Raw genomic sequence first — 18439 nt, forward strand, 5'->3', positions numbered from 1 at the left:
GTTTTTTAAGTTATTATGTCTTAAAACACTATGCCATTTTTTCACTTTTTTTGCCATACTATACTATGTCGTTTTTTTCACTTTTTTTGCAAAACTATACTGTCATTTTTCTCACTTTATAGGCATTAATATACTATATTATGTGTATACCTGACCATATTATGTGGTTTTTTAAGTTATTATGCCTTAAAACACTATGCCCTTATTTCACTTTTTTTGCCATACTATACTATGGCGTTTTTTCACATTTTTGGCCATACTATACTATGTCGTTTTTCTCACTTTATAGGCATTAATATACCATGACATCTGTATACATGACTATATTATGACGTTTTCTGATATTTTCATGCCTTAAAAAACTATGCCATTTTTTCACTCTTTTTGCCATACTATACTATGGCGTTTTTTCACATTTTTGGCCATTCTATACTATGTCATTTTTCTCACTTTATAGGCATTAATATACCATGACATCTGTATACATGACTATATTATGACGTTTTCTGATATTTTCATGACTTAAAAAACTATGCCATTTTTTCACTTTTTTTGCCATACTATACTATGTCGTTTTTTTCACTTTTTTTGCCAGACTATACTGGGTTGTTATTTTCACTTCATAGGCATTTATATTCTATGACATCTGTATACCTGACAATATTATGTCATTTTTTAAGTTATTATGTCTTAAAACACTATGCCATTTTTTCACGTTTTTTGCCATACTATACAATGTCGTTTTTTTCACTTTTTTTGCTAAACTATACTGTGTCATTTTTCTCACTTTATAGGCATTAATATACTATATTATGTGTATACCTGACCATATTATGCTGTTTTTTATGTCTTCATGCCGAAATAAACTATGTCATTATTTCACTTTTTTTGCCATACTATACTATGGCGTATTTTCACATTTTTGGCCATACTATACTATGTCGTTTTTCTCACTTTATAGGCATTAATATACCATGACATCTGTATACATGACTATATTATGACGTTTTCTGATATTTTCATGCCTTAAAAAACTATGCCATTTTTTCACTTTTTTTGCCACTCTATACCATGTAATTTTTCTCACTTTATAGGAATTAATATACTATAACGTGTATACCTGACCATATTATGTTTTGTTTTTGTTTTTATGCCTTGATAAACTATACCATTTCTTCATTTTTTTGACATACTATATATACATATATACTATACTATGACGTTTTTATGAAATTTTAAGCCTTTATATAATATGACCCATTTAGGATTTTTATGCCTTTACGATACTATTACGTTTTTATGACTTTTAATGCCCTACTATACTGTGACATTTTTACGACTTTTCATGCCTTATTATAGCTTGATGTTTGTATGACTTTCTATGTCTTACTAAACTATAATGTTTTTATCATTTTTTATGACTTGTTATACTATGAATCTTTAATTAATTTTCATGCCTTAGTTTGAAGTTTTTATGACTTTTATGCCTATTCACTATAGTATGACGTTTCATTTACTTTTTATACCTTACTTTAATATGACAATATATGCCCCACTATACTATGAGTTTTTAATTATTTTCTATGTTTTAAAATAATTTGACGTGTTGATGGCTTTTTATGCCTTTCTCAACTATGACATTTTCATTCATTTTCATGCCTTACTACAATTTGACATTTTATGCTTTGTTATACTATGATGTTTTTATGACCTTTTAACGTCTTAATATACTATGAAGTTTTCATGACTTTTTATGCCATAATATACTATAACATTTCATGCCCTAATATACTATGACCTTTTCATGCCTTATTATAATTATACTCTTTGTGCCGACTTTTTAATGCCTTATTATTAAATTACTTCTTGTGCCTTACTATCATATTACTTTTTATGCTTTAACCACACTATGATGTTTTCATTTCATACTAAACAATGACATTATTATGCCTTACTATAGTATGACTTTTTTTTATGACTTTTTATTCCGCAATGTACTATGAAGTATTTATGACTTACTATAATATGACTTTTCATGCTGTGATGGGTGCAACACATCTTAACAAGCGTTGCTATTTTTTTCAACATTTAACATAAACATTTCAAGAAATGACAGTACACAAAGTCTTTTCATACAACGCACACTTTATTGGTTTGGCTGTTTGTTTCAAAAATGAAACTGATTGCACACATTTCCATTATCATTCTATCCTTTACCTTTACCTTCTTTCTTTGCATGGATCCGGCAAGACCTCTGCTGACAAAAAGAAAGCGGCGCTGAAAAAGAAGACTATTTATATGCTGCCAAGATGGAAGTGGAGGCGTCAAACCGCTTCAACCAGGAGGGGATTCTTCCTTTTTGATAGTTAGTTACTTCTTGAGTAGTTTGATTTAAATATTTTTTAGTGTAAAGTTTAATTTTTAGATACAGTCAGTTGTTTATTCCTGCCCTGTTTTGTGTCTGTCAAGGCTAGCTTTTGTCTATATTAACCTCCCTTGTGTCTCATTTGGTAAGTCAGTTTTGATGAGTTCATTATAGTTTGCTGTATGTTTAGTTGACCTCAGTTTAAGTTAAATAGCCCTATAGTTTTGAAATGATCTTATCTAGTTTCTAATTTTTGTGTATTGAAAATATGTTTTTTAAATTTAAGTAATTTGTAAATGAATAATTATTATTTTTGCTTTACACCCCTGTTTTTTTTAGCTTTTCTTCTCTGGTCCCTGACATATGCTTTACTATACTATGACTTTTTAATGCCTTACTTACTATCACGTTTGTATGCCTTATTATACTATGATTTTTTTTGCCTTACTATACTATGATTTTTTTAGGACTTTTTATGCATTACTATAATATGACCTTTTTATGACTGTTTACACCTTACTATACTTTGATGTTTATTGGTGTTTTATGCCTTACTATATTGTGACTTTTTTATGACTTTTTATGTCTTACTATTCTATGACGTTTTATGCCCTACTTTAATATTAAGATTTTATGACTTTTTATGCATTATTATACTTTGATGTTTTTATGACTTTTTATGCCTTACTGTACAATTACTTTTTATGCCTTGTTATAAGTGACGTTTTATACCATATTATACTATTACATTTTTAGGAGGTTTCATGCCTTCTTATACTGTGACTCTTTTTGCCTTACTATACTACATCTTTTCATGCCTTACTGTACTTTGTTTTCATGCCTTGCTACAGTATATTACTACATTTTTATGCCTTACTATAGTATGATGTTTTTTTTCCTTACTATACTGTGACATTTTTATGCCTTACTATACCCTGACTTTTTATGCCTTATTATACAATGATGTTTTCATGCCTTACTACATTATGACTGTTTTTATGCCTTACTATACAATGACTTTTCATGCCTTATTATACTATGATTTTTTACGCCTTAATATGCTTTGACATTTTATGCCTTAGTATATTTAGACTTTTTTGCCTTACTATACTATTATTTTTTTATGCCTTTTTATACTATGACGTTTTTATGCCTTATTATACTCTGACATTTTTATGACTCACTATACTATTACTTTTTTATGCCTTTTTATACTGTGACATTTTTATGCCTCATTATACTCTGACATTTTTATGACTCACTATACTATGATTTTCTTTATGCCCTTACCATACCTTGACTTTTTATGTCATATTATACTATGATGTTTTTATGCAATTATTATGCTATGGTGTTTTTTAAAATTTTTTATGACTTACTATTCTGTTATTTACGCTTTACTATAATATGACTTTTCTATGCCTTATACTATTACTTTTAATGTCTTCCTATACTATGACATTTTGATGCCTTACTATACTATGAGTAATGACACATATATGACATACAGTATATGAAGAGTGATCTTTACATATGTGTCACCTATAGGGTAGAGGATACAGTATTATGACATACATAAACATATCCTATGAATATATGAAGATACAGCATATATGAAACACTCATATGAAAAATGCAACTTTATTCAAACAACATGCTTAAAAAAAAAAATTCCATATGTTTGTATATGATTTTCTCAATAATTTTCTTTAACATTCAAACATACACGTCTATTTTTTTATTTACATATGTAATATGAACATATACTGACAAGCTTTGGGATGGATTATATAATTATGTAACATATATCTATAATATAAACAGACACACTAAAATACATGTTTCTATTAGCTAGACATACAGTATATGTAAATATATGACATTTTTCCAACACAGGTTTCACATATAATTGTATATATATGTAGGCTATACTTTAAATACAAATATAATTTTACTTCATTTGTACATATATGTATCATATATGGAAATTCAATACATGTACATATATTACATTTGCGTACGGGCATTCCTCAATGTAAGTTCAGATCTTATATGTTAATAAACCATTTGCTTGATGCCATAAAAAAGCCAATCTCTTTGTTTTGAAGGTGTGGTGGGGTTGTTGCATCCCTGCCAATGTTGAGTCCAAACCCACACCATTGACTTGAACACAGAATTAAAGACACGCAGAAAAACATTTATGACAACACACTGACTGAATATGAACACAGACATATAAACACATCATGATATGACTCATAAACCCTGCTCACACTGACAGCACTGCACAGTCCCTGAAACCCCCCCCAAAAAAACACAATGGAGGTAGATAAATGATAATGCAGAGCTCAGCACCTTTGGCGAGTACGTGAGGCGCATATATACACACCACACACACAAAGGGAAGAAAGGAGCTTCATTCGTTGCTGCTTCTATTAGGTGGCTGAATTTATTGCCTCCTCCTATCCTGTCCTCCATCCTTCTTTTAAAACAATAAAACTTCTCCACAGGTGGAAAACTACTAATTACAAGCAGCTTTTTTCACGTGCATAAGTTGTAACTTAAAGCTTTGTTCATCATTGATGAATGCTTTATAGATATATAATTTGCCATTTATTAATGTCTGGGTTTCCAGGTTTACACAGTGAGAAAGCTATGATTCTTTATTTATAATTAAGTATTCATTTAAGATAATGAGTTATTAAATGGTCATGTGTTATAGTCTGCAGTTTTTAATGTTACTAAGCGGCTAATCAGTGGATTTAGAAATGGTCTGCTGGAGGAGTCCTCGTGATGACTGAAAGCAAAAGGGTCAGTAAATTTTTCTGCTGGGGGATGAACAGCTGCCAAATTGACTGTCTTTATTAATTTTTTTTATTACCATTACATAAAGTATTGGTAATTTATTTAACTTTAACTTAAACTTCAAGTCTCAGATGCATTAACAGATAAAACAGATAATTTTGTTTTGTTTTTTTCAGCTCATAACATTTTATATTTCAGGTATTCCTCAAAAATTTTGTTTTTTTTATTATTATATACCTCTTTTACTTTTTAAGAAAATTAAGACCCTTCTGCATTTCCTATGGATATTTATCTTTAAGAAATCTTTAAGAAAATGGAATAGTATTTTGGTCCACACATTACCACTCAGCTAAATTACTTTACATGACAAGGCTTGATACATGTAAGTGTAACAATGTCTGTATTTTTTACCTCAGAAAAACTGATATCATATGTTGTCAGTTGGGCTGAGATCTGGTGACTGTGACGTTCATAACATATAATTCACATCATTATCATCCTCTCCAAACCATTCAGTGACCCCTAGTACCCTATGGATGGGGATATTCTCATCCTATTTCACTCATTTTAAGGTTTTTCCTTAATTTTGTCGCTCGTCTGTACCTTGTTAGCTAAGTTGCATAACTTAGAGAGATAGACTCTAACATTTTGATGCTGAGATTGACAAATATCCATACATACTTTTAATGCCAGTGTGGAATTCAAATATTTTTGAACTAAATTATGAAGATAGCATACATTTATTTTCAACAAAACTATAATTCTATGAGTCATTTTTGGCGGACTCATGGAGTATAGGTTCTAATGACCTAGGCATCTAAGGTTTAATAAAGCGACTGCTAGTTACTTAGAAAGTCTTTGCTAAGTATTCCTTAATAGAAGGTGTTAACATTATTCTATCCTATTCATAGTTTAAGTTCAACTTGTACTTCCACTCAACTAACAAACAACTTTTACTTGAGTAATATTTGAGTGAGATTGGTTTCCCTGTCTTCTTTCCAAACCTGAAATTCTTTGCAAATTTAGGCTGTTTTTGGAGAAAATGTCTGTTCAGATCTGAGACTTACTGAAAAGACCCAGATGACACAGCTGGGATTTAGGGGAGGGGGCTTGTGGGGTCTTTAAATGTTGGGCGGCTGCCAATTGGTAGGCCATGTAATCAGACTTGAACTTGAAGAAGGAAAGAAAGTGATGTCCAACACAAGATGAACGAGAGAGAGTAATGTGTGTCTTTGTGTATGTGTGTGTGTGTGTGTGTGTGTGTGTGTGTGTGTGTGTGTGTGTGTGTGCGTGTGTGTGCGTGCGCGCGCGTGTGCGTGTGTGGAGGGGGTCCTCTATCGGTAGGACAATAGTCAGTGGCAGCAGCAGCAGCAGCTGACCAGAGAATCCCTTTTTCTTTTGTCATCCTGCATAATGACGTCTCCACCACACACACTCTGTCTCTCCCTTACCCTCCCTCCCTCCCTCCCTCCCTTCCTCCTCACCCCATTACTGCTCATCCCTCCTACTGATTTAGCATTAAGGGACTTCAGTATCTTCTCTGTATTTCTCTACCTAACTCTCTCATCCCTCTTTCTTGGCCTCTACCTTCTCCTTTCTTCATCATACCCCTGTGACTTCCATGTGTTTTTCTGTCCACCCTGCTCTTCAAACTCACATATTCGCTCTGTAAATCATTTGCCGTATACATGTGTCTTTATGTGTCTGTGTTTGAACAAGTGTATGGGTTTGTATATATGTTTTCTAGCCTTTGCTCCTAAAGAATGTAACCTCTAAGACACTCTCCAAACTCAGTAAATGTCTCCACTACAGGCCATATGTTCATTGTGTGTATGTCCAGCTCCCATCTGTATGCAACCTGTGTATATTGACATCTGCTTCACTTTGTTCAGTGAAAGAGACATCAGTTCACTTATGACGCTGACTGAACAGACTTATTATCAGCAAAATCTACTTTAACTATGATAAGTAAAAGTACTTATAGAATTGTAATATTTTGTTGCTCGAGATAGAGCAAGTTTTAACTACTACTATTATTATTATTATTATTGTTCTAAAGGGTCACAGGATAAATCTGAGGGGTTGTGAGATGATTAATGGGGCAGGAAGGAAGAAAAAGGATAAAATATTAATTATTTAAATAAACCATGTAAGAAGTTGAGTGGGGAAATCAGTTTTTGTGGAGCTGCTAACAAGTCATACACATCTGAAATGTGATAAGGGGCCCCAACTCACGGTTTGTGTTGCTTTAATTGTTGACAGTACATAATAAAATAATAAAATGTCCACACCCTCATTCATTTCTTATTTCCAACTGCTAAATGAAGTAATCCCAGCCTATGGGCAGTGGGGACCCTGATCAGATGTTAAAGTAGTAGTAAAAGGGCTGATAAAGTTCTAGCTAAGAGGATGGTGGACAATGTGGATGCCTTCAGCTTTGTATGGACAGTAGGGAGGGTATTGTGTGCAGTGAGGGAGGAGGGGTGGGGGGTGGGTGTGTGTGTGTGTATGTGTGTGTGTGTGTGTGTGTGTGGGGGGGGTGGCGGCGGTTGTCCTCCTAATAGTCTTGAATCTTAAAATAAAACTCTTCTTCTTTCTCTTCCCCTTTCTTTCTAACTTGTTAACCAATCCAGTCCGGAACACTGTGCAGGTGACTGCATTTTGTGCAGTTGAAATGAATAATACCGACCAACTCAAATGGTCAGTCAGCAAGAAAAGCATACAGGCTGGCAAACATCTTGTAAGACAGACAGCTCATCAGCTGAAGTGATGAACCCGCTGAAATGTGGTGGGAATTTTCCTGTCAAATATGTGGTTAGTTCAGCCTGTCTATGCAAAGGTACTGGAAAGTTTTGTGCATGACCAATTGAAGTTATCGCTTCCTCTCTCTCTTCGTGGGAACCTTGCTAAAAGGTTTTCCTCTCTCACTCTTTCTGTTCTCCTGGAAAGAAAACTGAGGGCAAACTGAGGGGTCCGAGTGTGTCAATAAGTTTCGCTTAGTTATGTGCATGCATGTGTGTGTGTTAAAAATGAGAGAAGTCCTGTATGTGGCTCTGATGTGTGTGTGTGTGTGTGTGTGTGTGTGTGTGTGTGTGTGTGTGTGTGTGTTAGTGTGTGTGTGTGTGTGTGTGTGTGTGTGTGTGTGTTTGCACTTGTTTGGTAGCTCTCCTCCCTGCAGCACCAGGTGATATGGCCTGGTACGGAAGGTCACCACTGTGATGTCACTTCCCCTTCCTCTCCGGATATTCCCAGCATTCTACTGCCAGCAGCCGGGAACTCTGGGAACTAAGAGCAGGAAACCTGGCTCCTTTGCAGGAGAGAGAGAGAGAGAGTGAGCGATAGTGATAGAGCAAGTAGTGTGGAGGTTATGTAGTGATTTTTCAGCACTTTAGACTCATTTGCTGTAAAAAAAAACAAAACAAAAAACAAACAAACAGTGTGGAGACAGTTAAAGTAGACTGAGAAGCCCCAATGACACAGGAATGAGGGAGCCTCTGTTGTGTACTGTTTGTGTCATTTACTGTAGAAATGTGAGTGTGTGTGTGTGATTGAAATTGTGTCACACACGTGAATCCTCTTTAAATGGAGAAATATTGCCCCCTCCTGGTTATACCAACATATAGGAAATCAGTAGGATCCAAAGACTGTGTATAGAAAGTGGGTTGGCCCGGTAGATGACAGAGTCTGAGACTGATTTTATTTCCGCACTGTTCACACTAGTGTATGTGTAAATATAACACACATCATTTTTTTTTATTTCCTTTGACCCTATAAAACTGAGCACAAAGGTTTTGAAGTGGAAACTTTTTCCTTTGCCATAAACCAGGTTTGATGAGAGGAGCAAAATACAGAATGACCTTAAGGCACCGTTATTACACCAAATAAGGAAATATTTCATACCTTATATGTTATGAGGGCTATGTATGAATAGTTATATTCATTTTGTTTGTGAAATGGAAACATTGTCACTCAGTATTTAAGATACAGCAGATTTACAGCAGATACAACCAACAACCTCCACTGGTTTACTCTGATAAAGCTCTATAATGCTGCGGTCGGTCAGTGGTAAGAGCGTAGTGAGAGCGTATAACTGGTAACCCTTATGTGAATGTGAAAAGGAAGAAAGCCCAGATTTTTGTCTGGTCTCATTTGCATATATTTATAGAGCAACTACATGAGCAGAAGCCTATTAACAATTCAATAAACAATAAAAACACCAGCCAAACAGAGTAATGACGTGTTTTATTGGTGATCTGTTGTGATATAACTTCTCATATTTTGTGAGTGCTGAGACAAATTCATGTTTCTTTACTGTGCACCTTCTGTGATGCTGGTTCATGCTGCATTAGTGTATTATAAGTTCAGAAGAGCACATCATGTCACTCAGTTTGTATTCAGGAGCTCTCCGTCTGTAAAAGAGCAAAAGGACATTACATCATATGTTGTGGTACCTTTGTGGTACCAGAAGTTATCTCAGTGTGTTGAATTCTCTTTCTTCAACTGAGTCTGTGGCGTTTCCATGGGCTAGGTCAACGAGATGCGTGTGTGTTTCTATTTGCACTCTCTGTGTGTCTGCATTATCTCACCATCTTTAACCACCCCGCAGTACTCCTCACACTCAGCCTTGCTGTAGAACTTGTTGGCGTTGGTCTGGCAGAAACCCTGTTTGTAGGGCACACAGAGACCCATGGTGGAGTCAAAGGACCAGATGGGTGGCTGACCTGTGCAGGGTTCGGCTGCCAAGGGCAGACGGCACACAGCTGGAGAGACAGAACAGAGCAGTGCTGATATTTTTTTTATGTATTTCCATTGTTATACATACATATATGTATTTCCAGTCCACACATGAGCATCATGATGGGCAGTGTTACTTAATTCTGGCCCATGGATGTACCTTTTTCTGTTTTCATGCTGTTATTCATGAGGATAGAAGTTAGCTGAAGGGAAGTGTACATTCTTTTCCCACCAAATTGCCAGCAATTAGTTGTAAGAAAATGGCTTCTCGAAATGTGGAAGAAAGTGGCTCAAAAGCAAACAAAATTAAAATAAATACATTCACATAATAAACTAGAAATGGATAAAAATATTGATCTATGTATTTCATATCATCCCATATGCAGATATTGTGTTTTGTGTTTCAGCCCTCACCCTCAGTGCGACATCTCTGCAGACACTCTCTCTCACTCTGAAAGTTGTTCTGGTTGCCCAAACACCCTCCATACTTAAAGATTGCACAGCTCAATGAGGAGGCGTTGTAGTAGTAACGCTGGTGCATCCCAAAACATGGTCCCGTATCTGGTTCTGATTGACAAGCCACTACAGAAGGGGGGTGAGTGGCATAAGAAAAAAGTAGTTCGAAGGTTACAACATCCGAATCAAGATATCTGATTTCTCATTCAGCACATGCTCATTTTCATGACTGTGATACACTGTACATTTATCATTAATTATCATACCGGTTCCATTGAAAAGAGGTAAATCATCAGCAGAACCCTCCTCCTCTGCAGCAACCATAACAGGGATCAAAGTTCTCCTCACCCGCTACATCACACAGAGTCAGTCAGGGATACAAAGTCACACATTCTCCTTAATATTGTCATTTTAAACAATTCCATAACTCCCTGTTCCAGTGTTATATTGAAGCTATATTGCTACTAATATACACAATATTATATAATAATATTCTGTTGTTGCAGCATTACATTAAGTAGAAGTAGTAGTAGTATTACAAGTAGAATTCTATATGCCCATATTAATGGAACAATACTAAAATGCATTGTCCACATTCATTTAAACTTTTCACAATACTTTTTATGACATGCACTTTTACTTCAGTGTATGCTGTACATTCTGTTACTAATACTTCTTTTGTTTAGTTTGTCTTGTTGATTTTATACCTTTAAAAGAAAATGTAATTTCTCATGGTCATCTGAACAGGGCACGTTACCGTAACATGAAATCCATTTTCAATTTCTCCAGTTTTCAATCAGAATTATTATGACCAGCATTAAATGTACTTTTGAGTAATATATTGCTTTTGAGGGGGATTTGTATTTGACTGTACTCAACAAGGAGAATAAAACTTCACTAGAACTTCAACCAATTATTAAAAATACAGATGATGCATAATAAAACAATATAAATCAGATGATGTATTTTTAGTACCCGAGGCTCAGGCTGAGGCTGAGCTGATGGTTCTGCCACTACCTCTCCAGGAACACAGTCACCTGCACAGAAATTCAATGAAAACATTTAGACTCTTTTAACATCTTCAATTTTTCTTAATGTGTCATTCTTGTGTTCATGTTTTTATGCTGCAAGAAAAAATTAAAGTGTTTCATCTGTCTCCTCTCTCCATTACCTTTGTCCTGCTTAATGATAATAGTGTCGTCGCTCATTCCCTCTTGTCTGACCAGTGTTTTGAAGTCCTCCAGCACAGTGGGTCTTACAGCCATAGTCCGACCTGAACGGGACAGAGTCATTTATTTGAAACTGACGCACAGTAAACTCAAATTTTAGTACAGTGTAAGTTTTTTATTCATTTGGTCTATCTTACGATGAATTAGGGTAAATCCTAAGACTTGAATAAAGTAAATAAAAACTAATTATACAGGCAACAGAAATAAAAAATATACTTGTTTGATTTTGTTTTGTGTTTTATTCAGCAGTATTTTGGTTGAAATGCTGCTGAAACACCTACAAAGAAATCATCAGTTAAGACTGCTTTTCAAAATAAAACAATAGGAAAAAAAATCCATGGAGAGTGTGCACTTACTATAAAGCTTCAATGAGATGCTCTTCTCCCTTGATGATTTCTGTTTGCTCATTATCACTATTGCGTACTCATTGTAGTTTGTGTGAACCACGTAGGCATCCACGTCTGACCCATACCCTGCAGGAAGGACAGCACAGGGACAGTGAGGGAGTCACAGATAGACAGAGACTGCAGAGACAGAGACAGAGACAGAGCTGCAAGGTTATAGAGAGGGAGACTGACAGAGATACATACTCTCAATATGGTAGAAGAATCGTCCTGGTGTGGTGGTTAACTCGTAATCCCCAGAGATCTCCTTGCATGTCCCATGTCTACACACACACACACACACACACACACACACACACACACACACACACACACACACACACACACACACACACTTCCTCTTTTACGTCATCATCCATCCAACTAAATCTGACTAAATGTACAAAATATACCAGATGAGATCAACCTCAGATTTTAGACTCTTTATTTTGACTGTTGCACTGAGATGTTGATGTAATCTCGACAAACCACTGACAGCCTCAGTCTGTGCATCATTTATATAATACGTAGATACATTTGTTATTTACATTTTTTCCCCTCTAATTTCTGTCAATTTTGCATTAGCTAATTCCCAAAAACATTTTATATAGCAATAATTGCATGTATGTATTTTTTCTTTCATTTTTTTTCTTTTTTCTTTTTTTCTTTTTTTTTACAGATTTGTATTATTTTAATGTGTCTAATGAGCAACTGCAACTTTCAAAAAATGTTTTCCATCTGTGTGCCTCTGTGTGTTTCTGTCATACATATGCTTTTACAAACCTGAGTACAGTTCGTTTCATCTTGAGTTTGTCTTCGCTGGTGCCTCTTTGCAGAACCAGCTTACCAATGGCTGCATCTCCCCGGTGACGCTGCATATAGGGACATGTACTTGCAATGGCAACATCATGCCAAGTTCCCAAAAACTGTTAGGAAGAGAAGCCATAATATACTGGATAATATATACTGTACATAACACACATAAAACCTAAACCTGAATTTGGTACAGTACTGCTGGTTCAGTATATATATATAGACAAAATACATAAAAATTGTTGCTAAAAAATGAAGATGTTGTTTAAGGCATTTCTTTTGCAATGCTGAGACCAGTAATGCACACGGCTCACTACAGCCTTCCCAATGGAAACCATGTTGAATTTGTTGAAATTTAATTTAATACTTAAGAGAGGCACTGCTTTAAAGTTTTCAACCATTTAATGCATAAAAATTTGGTTTAATGTATTTTGAGGTCATTATGATATGAAGGTTTCCACTGCCTGTAGAATGTCAATCTAACAATAGAAAGAAAACGATAGAAAAGAGAATACAAAGGATGTACAGAAGTAAATTTCTACACCTCTGCGTTTAATCTTAATATACTAAATCTATAAATTTAAAGTGACAGATTATTACGCAAATATAGGAGGAAAAATAAAACATAAGATTGCAGGACTCAACCACTCACCTGAGCCAAGTCAAAGTTCTCCTGTGTGGCATAGAGAGGTTCTGGGAGAACAAGGAGCCCCTCAAGGGTCCAGGTCCATCCCAGGACCAGCAGGGGAACCAGAATCACTTTCTGCATCCTATCAGCCTGTCTGCTCACTCGTCTCTGAGAGGACTAAAGCCTAAGACACTGAAACCCAGGAAAGGGCTACCTGCTCTCACCTCTTCAAAGGGGGGACGGGGCATTGACCTGTTATATGTGTGCTGCGGCCCTTGCATGTACACACTCCCACAGCCGAGTAAATAACAAACAAGTAAGAGAGCAAAGTTCTACTTGTCTCTGTCTCGCTCTGTGTGACCTGACTTGTCTGGGCAGCTGACCATTTAAACATTGGACTTCAGGTTTAGCAACGTCAACAAATCAATACCTGTCTTAACCTGACATACAAATGAATAACAACTACCTGATATTTCATCCTGTACATGTGAAGTTTATATTGCAAATTTCCCTATGCTGGATGGGGCTTTTATCTTGTCAAATACAAGTATGTGGTTTAATCTGTGGCGCAGGGTCCATATCCCAACCCAATCCCGTTTCTACATTTTGGAACTACATTCTACATTTCAAACCAAATGCAATTTTCATGTCTATTGTGAATGTGACCTCCCACTCACACCAAAAAATGAATGCAGCTATTGTTATTGTAATTGCTTAACCTATGCTTTTCCTGCTATGACAAGTCAAAATATGTGGGCCGGGAAAAGTCTACAGCCTGCTGGGAAAAAGACAAAATAATAACAGTAATGTCACAGCAAGACAGAGCAAACATAAAAACAAATGTACCTTTGTTCTGATTCATGATGATAGCGCCATCACTCATTACAAGTTGTTCTACATTTTGGAACTACAGCTCCCATAATGCTTTGGGAGATGTAAACGAGAAGTACCAAGCTGCCATTGAGTCAGTGGGTTAAGCTGTGAGCTACAACTTGAGCCCTGTTTTATTTAACCCCAAACATTGTTCACATTTTTACAAACTGGCACCATTAAAAACATGCCAAATTAGATATCAGCAGTTCCTGCTTGTAATGTACCTGTGGATGTAAAGACAACTGTCACTGAATCACTGTAGAAAAACATGATGATTCCCAGGGAAGTTCTGGAGAAATGTCTTATTTCTAAGATCCCTAAGTGAGTTAGTGGGTTTGTGTATGTCTGTGGGTTCAATTATGACTGAGATATAAAATATGAGAACAGGACTTACAGGAAACTCTTATGTACAAGCATTTAAGAACATACATGCTTTTCTTCACCAACCTGGACTATTGCTTTTCATCCGATATTATTTGGTATAAGAATGTTAACTAACCAATGAATCTAAATAATAAATTGATTTTAGTATTCTACTTTAATTTATTACTTATATCTAGAAAGCAAGCAAGGCACTGAGAAACAACATAATGTTATGTCACAATAAACAGCAGAAAATACGAGCACTTCATTCAGCAGATAGACAGAAGCTTTATGGGGAGATGAAGTGAAATTACTACAGGTACCAGACAAGCAATAAATTACTAATTATGAAAAGAAACCTTAATGGTATGTCAGCCCCTTAGGACTCCATATTCCTGCCTTTCTCTCTATCTTTGATTATCTTTAACTTACTACACATGTTTGAAAATGAGGTGAGGCTCAGTCAAACGTTGCAGTACGAGGGTAGTATTGGCTTCATGTGCTGTAGCACTGAAAAGTCAAATGCACTCAAATAAACACTGAATCATTTTATTACAAATTAATTTAGATTAATACATTTCATATATATGAAAAATGCAATATCACAATGAAACAATGATATAGAAACATATTCATACAATTTGCACTGCATTTGTAGGAAACCAGTACCAGTGACAGTAACAGTTGTTTTTCCCATTGAAGATGTGACAACGTGATTGTCTTGTGAGTGTTTGTGTGATGACCCTCCTCTTCAGTTTGTCCACATGACCTCTCACCTTGTGCAGTCTTACAGTAAACATACATTTATTAATATATATTAACTTCTCCTTATCCTCACCTTGAATACATAGACGGGGACAAAAAGGACCCTGTAGTATTTTTAAGTATTAGTTTACAGGTGTACATTACTGCTCCCATGGGCTACCGTATGTGACCCGTGGGAGACTGAGTGAGCGTACAATTCTGAAGAAAATTTGATACAAACAGTAAACACTAGAGTTTATAGTGACGTGACCATTAAATAACGAATCATTTGTCCATGTGGTTAAAAATTGCCAGAGTTCACAGCTGGCACCACCTTTCTCTTCAACCTCTTGGCAACAGAAATCTGAAGGATAGATTCACAAGACACAGCTGGTGAATGCTCATTCTCATTACAGACACAGATCTGTGGCTTCAGTATGCATCATGTCATGTCTGGTGTGTACCTGAGGCTGAGTAGTTGGCTCTGTCTCCGGATCACCTGGAACACACTCGCCTGGGAAGATGGGAAGAGATGGGAGAGGGTGTTTATGTTTTTCATGAAGACAACATTGGTCCCTTTGTGTCAAAGAAAAGCCACAGAAAATGTAATTTGCATTTCAAACCGAATGCAATTTTCATGTCTATTGTGAATGTGACCTCCCAATCACACCAAAAATTAATTCAGCTATTGTTATTGTAATTGCTTCACCTATGCTTTTCCTGCTATGACAAGTCAAAATATGTGGGCCGGGAAAAGTCTACAGCCTGCTGGGAAAAAAGACAAAATAGTAACAGTAATGTCACAGCAAGACAGAGCAAACATAAAAACAAATGTACCTTTGTTCTGATTCATGATGATAGCGCCATCAGTCATTCCAAGTTGTCTCACCAATGTTTTGTAGTTGTCCATCACCGCAGGAGTCACATCCATTGTTCGACCTGAAGAAGGCAGAATTTCTATCACACACACTGATCTGTACATCCAATGAAAAACGTGAAACACATTTCAAAAGCACAACTACAACAAATTGTCATTTTGATAGATTCAAGAATGGTCACGCACTATAAAGCTTGGCTGTGGTGGTTTCGTTTCCTGATGGTTTCTCAGTGCTCAGCAGAAGCATCATTGCATACTCATCATAATTGGAATGAACCACGTAGGTATGAACATCTGCTCCAAACCCTGTGGAAAGGAAAGTGTTGCCAATATGCTGCGTGGCAGATCTGTGAACAACATATTAGTGGCTGATGTACCAAGTCTGTGGCATTTTAGTTTAACATTGAAAAAAAATCCTTGTTAATGTGGTGTGAAATGTGTGGACAGAATGCACAATTAGATTTACAACAAACAAACAAAAAGGACGGAGAGATGAAAGAAGCTGAGAAACATACTGGCAATATGGTGGAAGAATCGTCCTGGAGTGTTGGTCAAAGCATAATCTGTGAACGTCTGCTTACATGAGTCATTCCTACACACACACATGCACAGGTTACACTGAGTTTAACACGTTTCAGATTGTGTGTGCGCTGGTGTGGATGTGAGTCTGACCTGAAACTAGTGGCCGTCATGGTGAAGTTGCTCTCAGAAGCAACATGTTGTAGCTCCAGTGCAACAATGACGGGGTTTCCCCTCTTGCGCTTCATGTAGTGAGGACAGGTAGAAACCACTGCCAGCTCGTACCACTGCCCCATGAACTGCAAGGTGAATGCAAATATTCACTGCACATTAGAAAGAAATACAATATTATAGAAACCATTAGCATATGGAAGGGTATGCGCCCATGACAGCATTCTGTTAAGGACAGTGCTATTGTTTACAGTTTATACTTGTACTCTAATGTGCAACTGGAACAAAATCTGATAATTTCAAAAAACTTTCAAACATTTCAAAAAGATCATTTTCAGTTGAATTGGAGGAGACAAAAAGGATTACCCAGTCAGAAGACAAGATTGGATACTATCATTTTGACTAGTTTAATAACTACATTTTGACTAATAAAAAACAGAGAGAGAAAAGTGGCAGCTGGTAAGTTAGGAAAGAATTACTGACCACATGACTAAAAGAAGGAGGAAGGAAGAGAAAGAAAGATGACACCAGACATTTTAAGAAGAGTGTTTTTTGTCTCACAAATAAATGAAATTAAAAAAAACTTGTGTGTGAGCCACTCACCTGGCTCAGATTAAAGTTCTCCTGTGTGAGGGTAAGAGATTCTGGGAGCACATGGGCCCCCTGGAGGGTCCAGGCTGATCCCAGGACCAGCACAGAAACCAGAATCACTGCTCTCTGCATCCTGCTGTGTCTCTCACCAACCAGTCCCTCCTGCACTGCTCCTGCTGCTGCTGCACTGCGTCAAACTGCCACAGTGAGAATGTGAGTTTTTCAAAATTCTCTACAACACTGCAAAAAAAAGAAAAAAGAAAAAAAAGTCCTGATGATATCTTTATCTGCTTTTGTGTGTCTTGGCGTGTGCACTAAAGTGTGTCCATGTGATTGTGTGTTTGTTGGTTCAACTAATCAGCAATGAATGACTGGACTTCAGAATCTGTAGCTAAAACAAACAACCAATCAATACATGGCAGAATTTAGCAACTGATAAATAGTAGGGAAAAGGCTGCACTGCCACAGTGAGGCTGTACAGTCAAAGATTTCTTTTAGAAAAGTTTGTTCTCTGACATGAGGTGTGAAGAGGGTGGGGGGTGGTTAAAAAGTATTTTCTGTCAGGCCAGTGTTGTTGTCTTATAGGCTTTATGATATATGGTTGCACAGCCAGCTTGAGCATAAGCCAGCACTATGTAATGTGTTAATACAGCTATGAGGTCTTGTTCACAGCAGAAACATACTGATGAGGGGTGAACTCTGCCCCCTGGTGTTCCTATTAGAGTACAGGCCTGATTTACACAAGACACAACTCAGCACTACCTCCTGCAGTATACAGCAGATGGAGGGTTCTCAGTACAAACTGAGTTACACACACACACACACACACACACACACACACACACACACACACACACACACACACACACACACACACACACACACACA

At 36.4% G+C, this 18439-nt stretch overlaps 2 protein-coding genes across 3 annotated transcripts; both read right to left on the minus strand.

Moving 5' to 3' along the window:
- Positions 1–9395: 9395 nt before the first annotated feature.
- LOC111238766 (protein AMBP-like) lies at positions 9396–13650 on the minus strand. Its single transcript, XM_022768444.1, has 10 exons — positions 13438–13650; positions 12756–12898; positions 12180–12256; positions 11946–12062; positions 11532–11633; positions 11336–11397; positions 10627–10711; positions 10319–10486; positions 9757–9930; positions 9396–9579 (listed from the first exon to the last, which is right to left on the minus strand). Exons 1-10 carry the CDS (start codon positions 13552–13554, stop codon positions 9554–9556), a joined length of 1071 nt encoding a protein of 356 aa, XP_022624165.1. The 5' UTR covers positions 13555–13650; the 3' UTR covers positions 9396–9553.
- A 1532-nt stretch (positions 13651–15182) lies between these two features.
- LOC111238767 (protein AMBP-like) lies at positions 15183–17838 on the minus strand. Of its 2 annotated transcripts, none has more exons than XM_022768445.1 (7): positions 17564–17838; positions 16943–17088; positions 16786–16833; positions 16457–16617; positions 16231–16332; positions 15858–15907; positions 15183–15757 (listed from the first exon to the last, which is right to left on the minus strand). In XM_022768445.1, exons 1-7 carry the CDS (start codon positions 17681–17683, stop codon positions 15695–15697), a joined length of 690 nt encoding a protein of 229 aa, XP_022624166.1. In that variant the 5' UTR covers positions 17684–17838; the 3' UTR covers positions 15183–15694. The 2 variants fall into 2 exon arrangements, with proteins under 2 accessions (XP_022624166.1, XP_022624167.1); XM_022768446.1 differs by having other exon boundaries at positions 16457–16576; positions 16786–16862; positions 17564–17832.
- Positions 17839–18439: the final 601 nt, after the last annotated feature.

Source organism: Seriola dumerili, unplaced genomic scaffold (genome assembly GCF_002260705.1).
Source record: "Seriola dumerili isolate Sdu_G_001 unplaced genomic scaffold, Sdu_1.0 BDQW01001601.1, whole genome shotgun sequence".
NCBI classification, from domain to species: domain Eukaryota; kingdom Metazoa; phylum Chordata; class Actinopteri; order Carangiformes; family Carangidae; genus Seriola; species Seriola dumerili.

Bases quoted from the DNA above. Each gene is read 5' to 3' on its own strand.
- LOC111238766 (XM_022768444.1), bottom strand. From the start codon at position 13,554: ATGCAGAAAGTGATTCTGGTTCCCCTGCTGGTCCTGGGATGGACCTGG. The intron at 12,257-12,755 runs GTTTGTAAAAGC...GTGTGTGTGTAG, and splicing joins ATGAAACGAACTGTACTCAG to ACATGGGACATGCAAGGAGA. The intron at 10,487-10,626 runs GTATGATAATTA...CCCCTTCTGTAG, and splicing joins ACCTCTTTTCAATGGAACCG to TGGCTTGTCAATCAGAACCA.
- LOC111238767 (XM_022768445.1), bottom strand. From the start codon at position 17,683: ATGCAGAGAGCAGTGATTCTGGTTTCTGTGCTGGTCCTGGGATCAGCC. The intron at 17,089-17,563 runs GTGAGTGGCTCA...TTCACCTTGCAG, and splicing joins AGAACTTTAATCTGAGCCAG to TTCATGGGGCAGTGGTACGA. The intron at 16,834-16,942 runs GTCAGACTCACA...AGACGTTCACAG, and splicing joins ATGACGGCCACTAGTTTCAG to ATTATGCTTTGACCAACACT.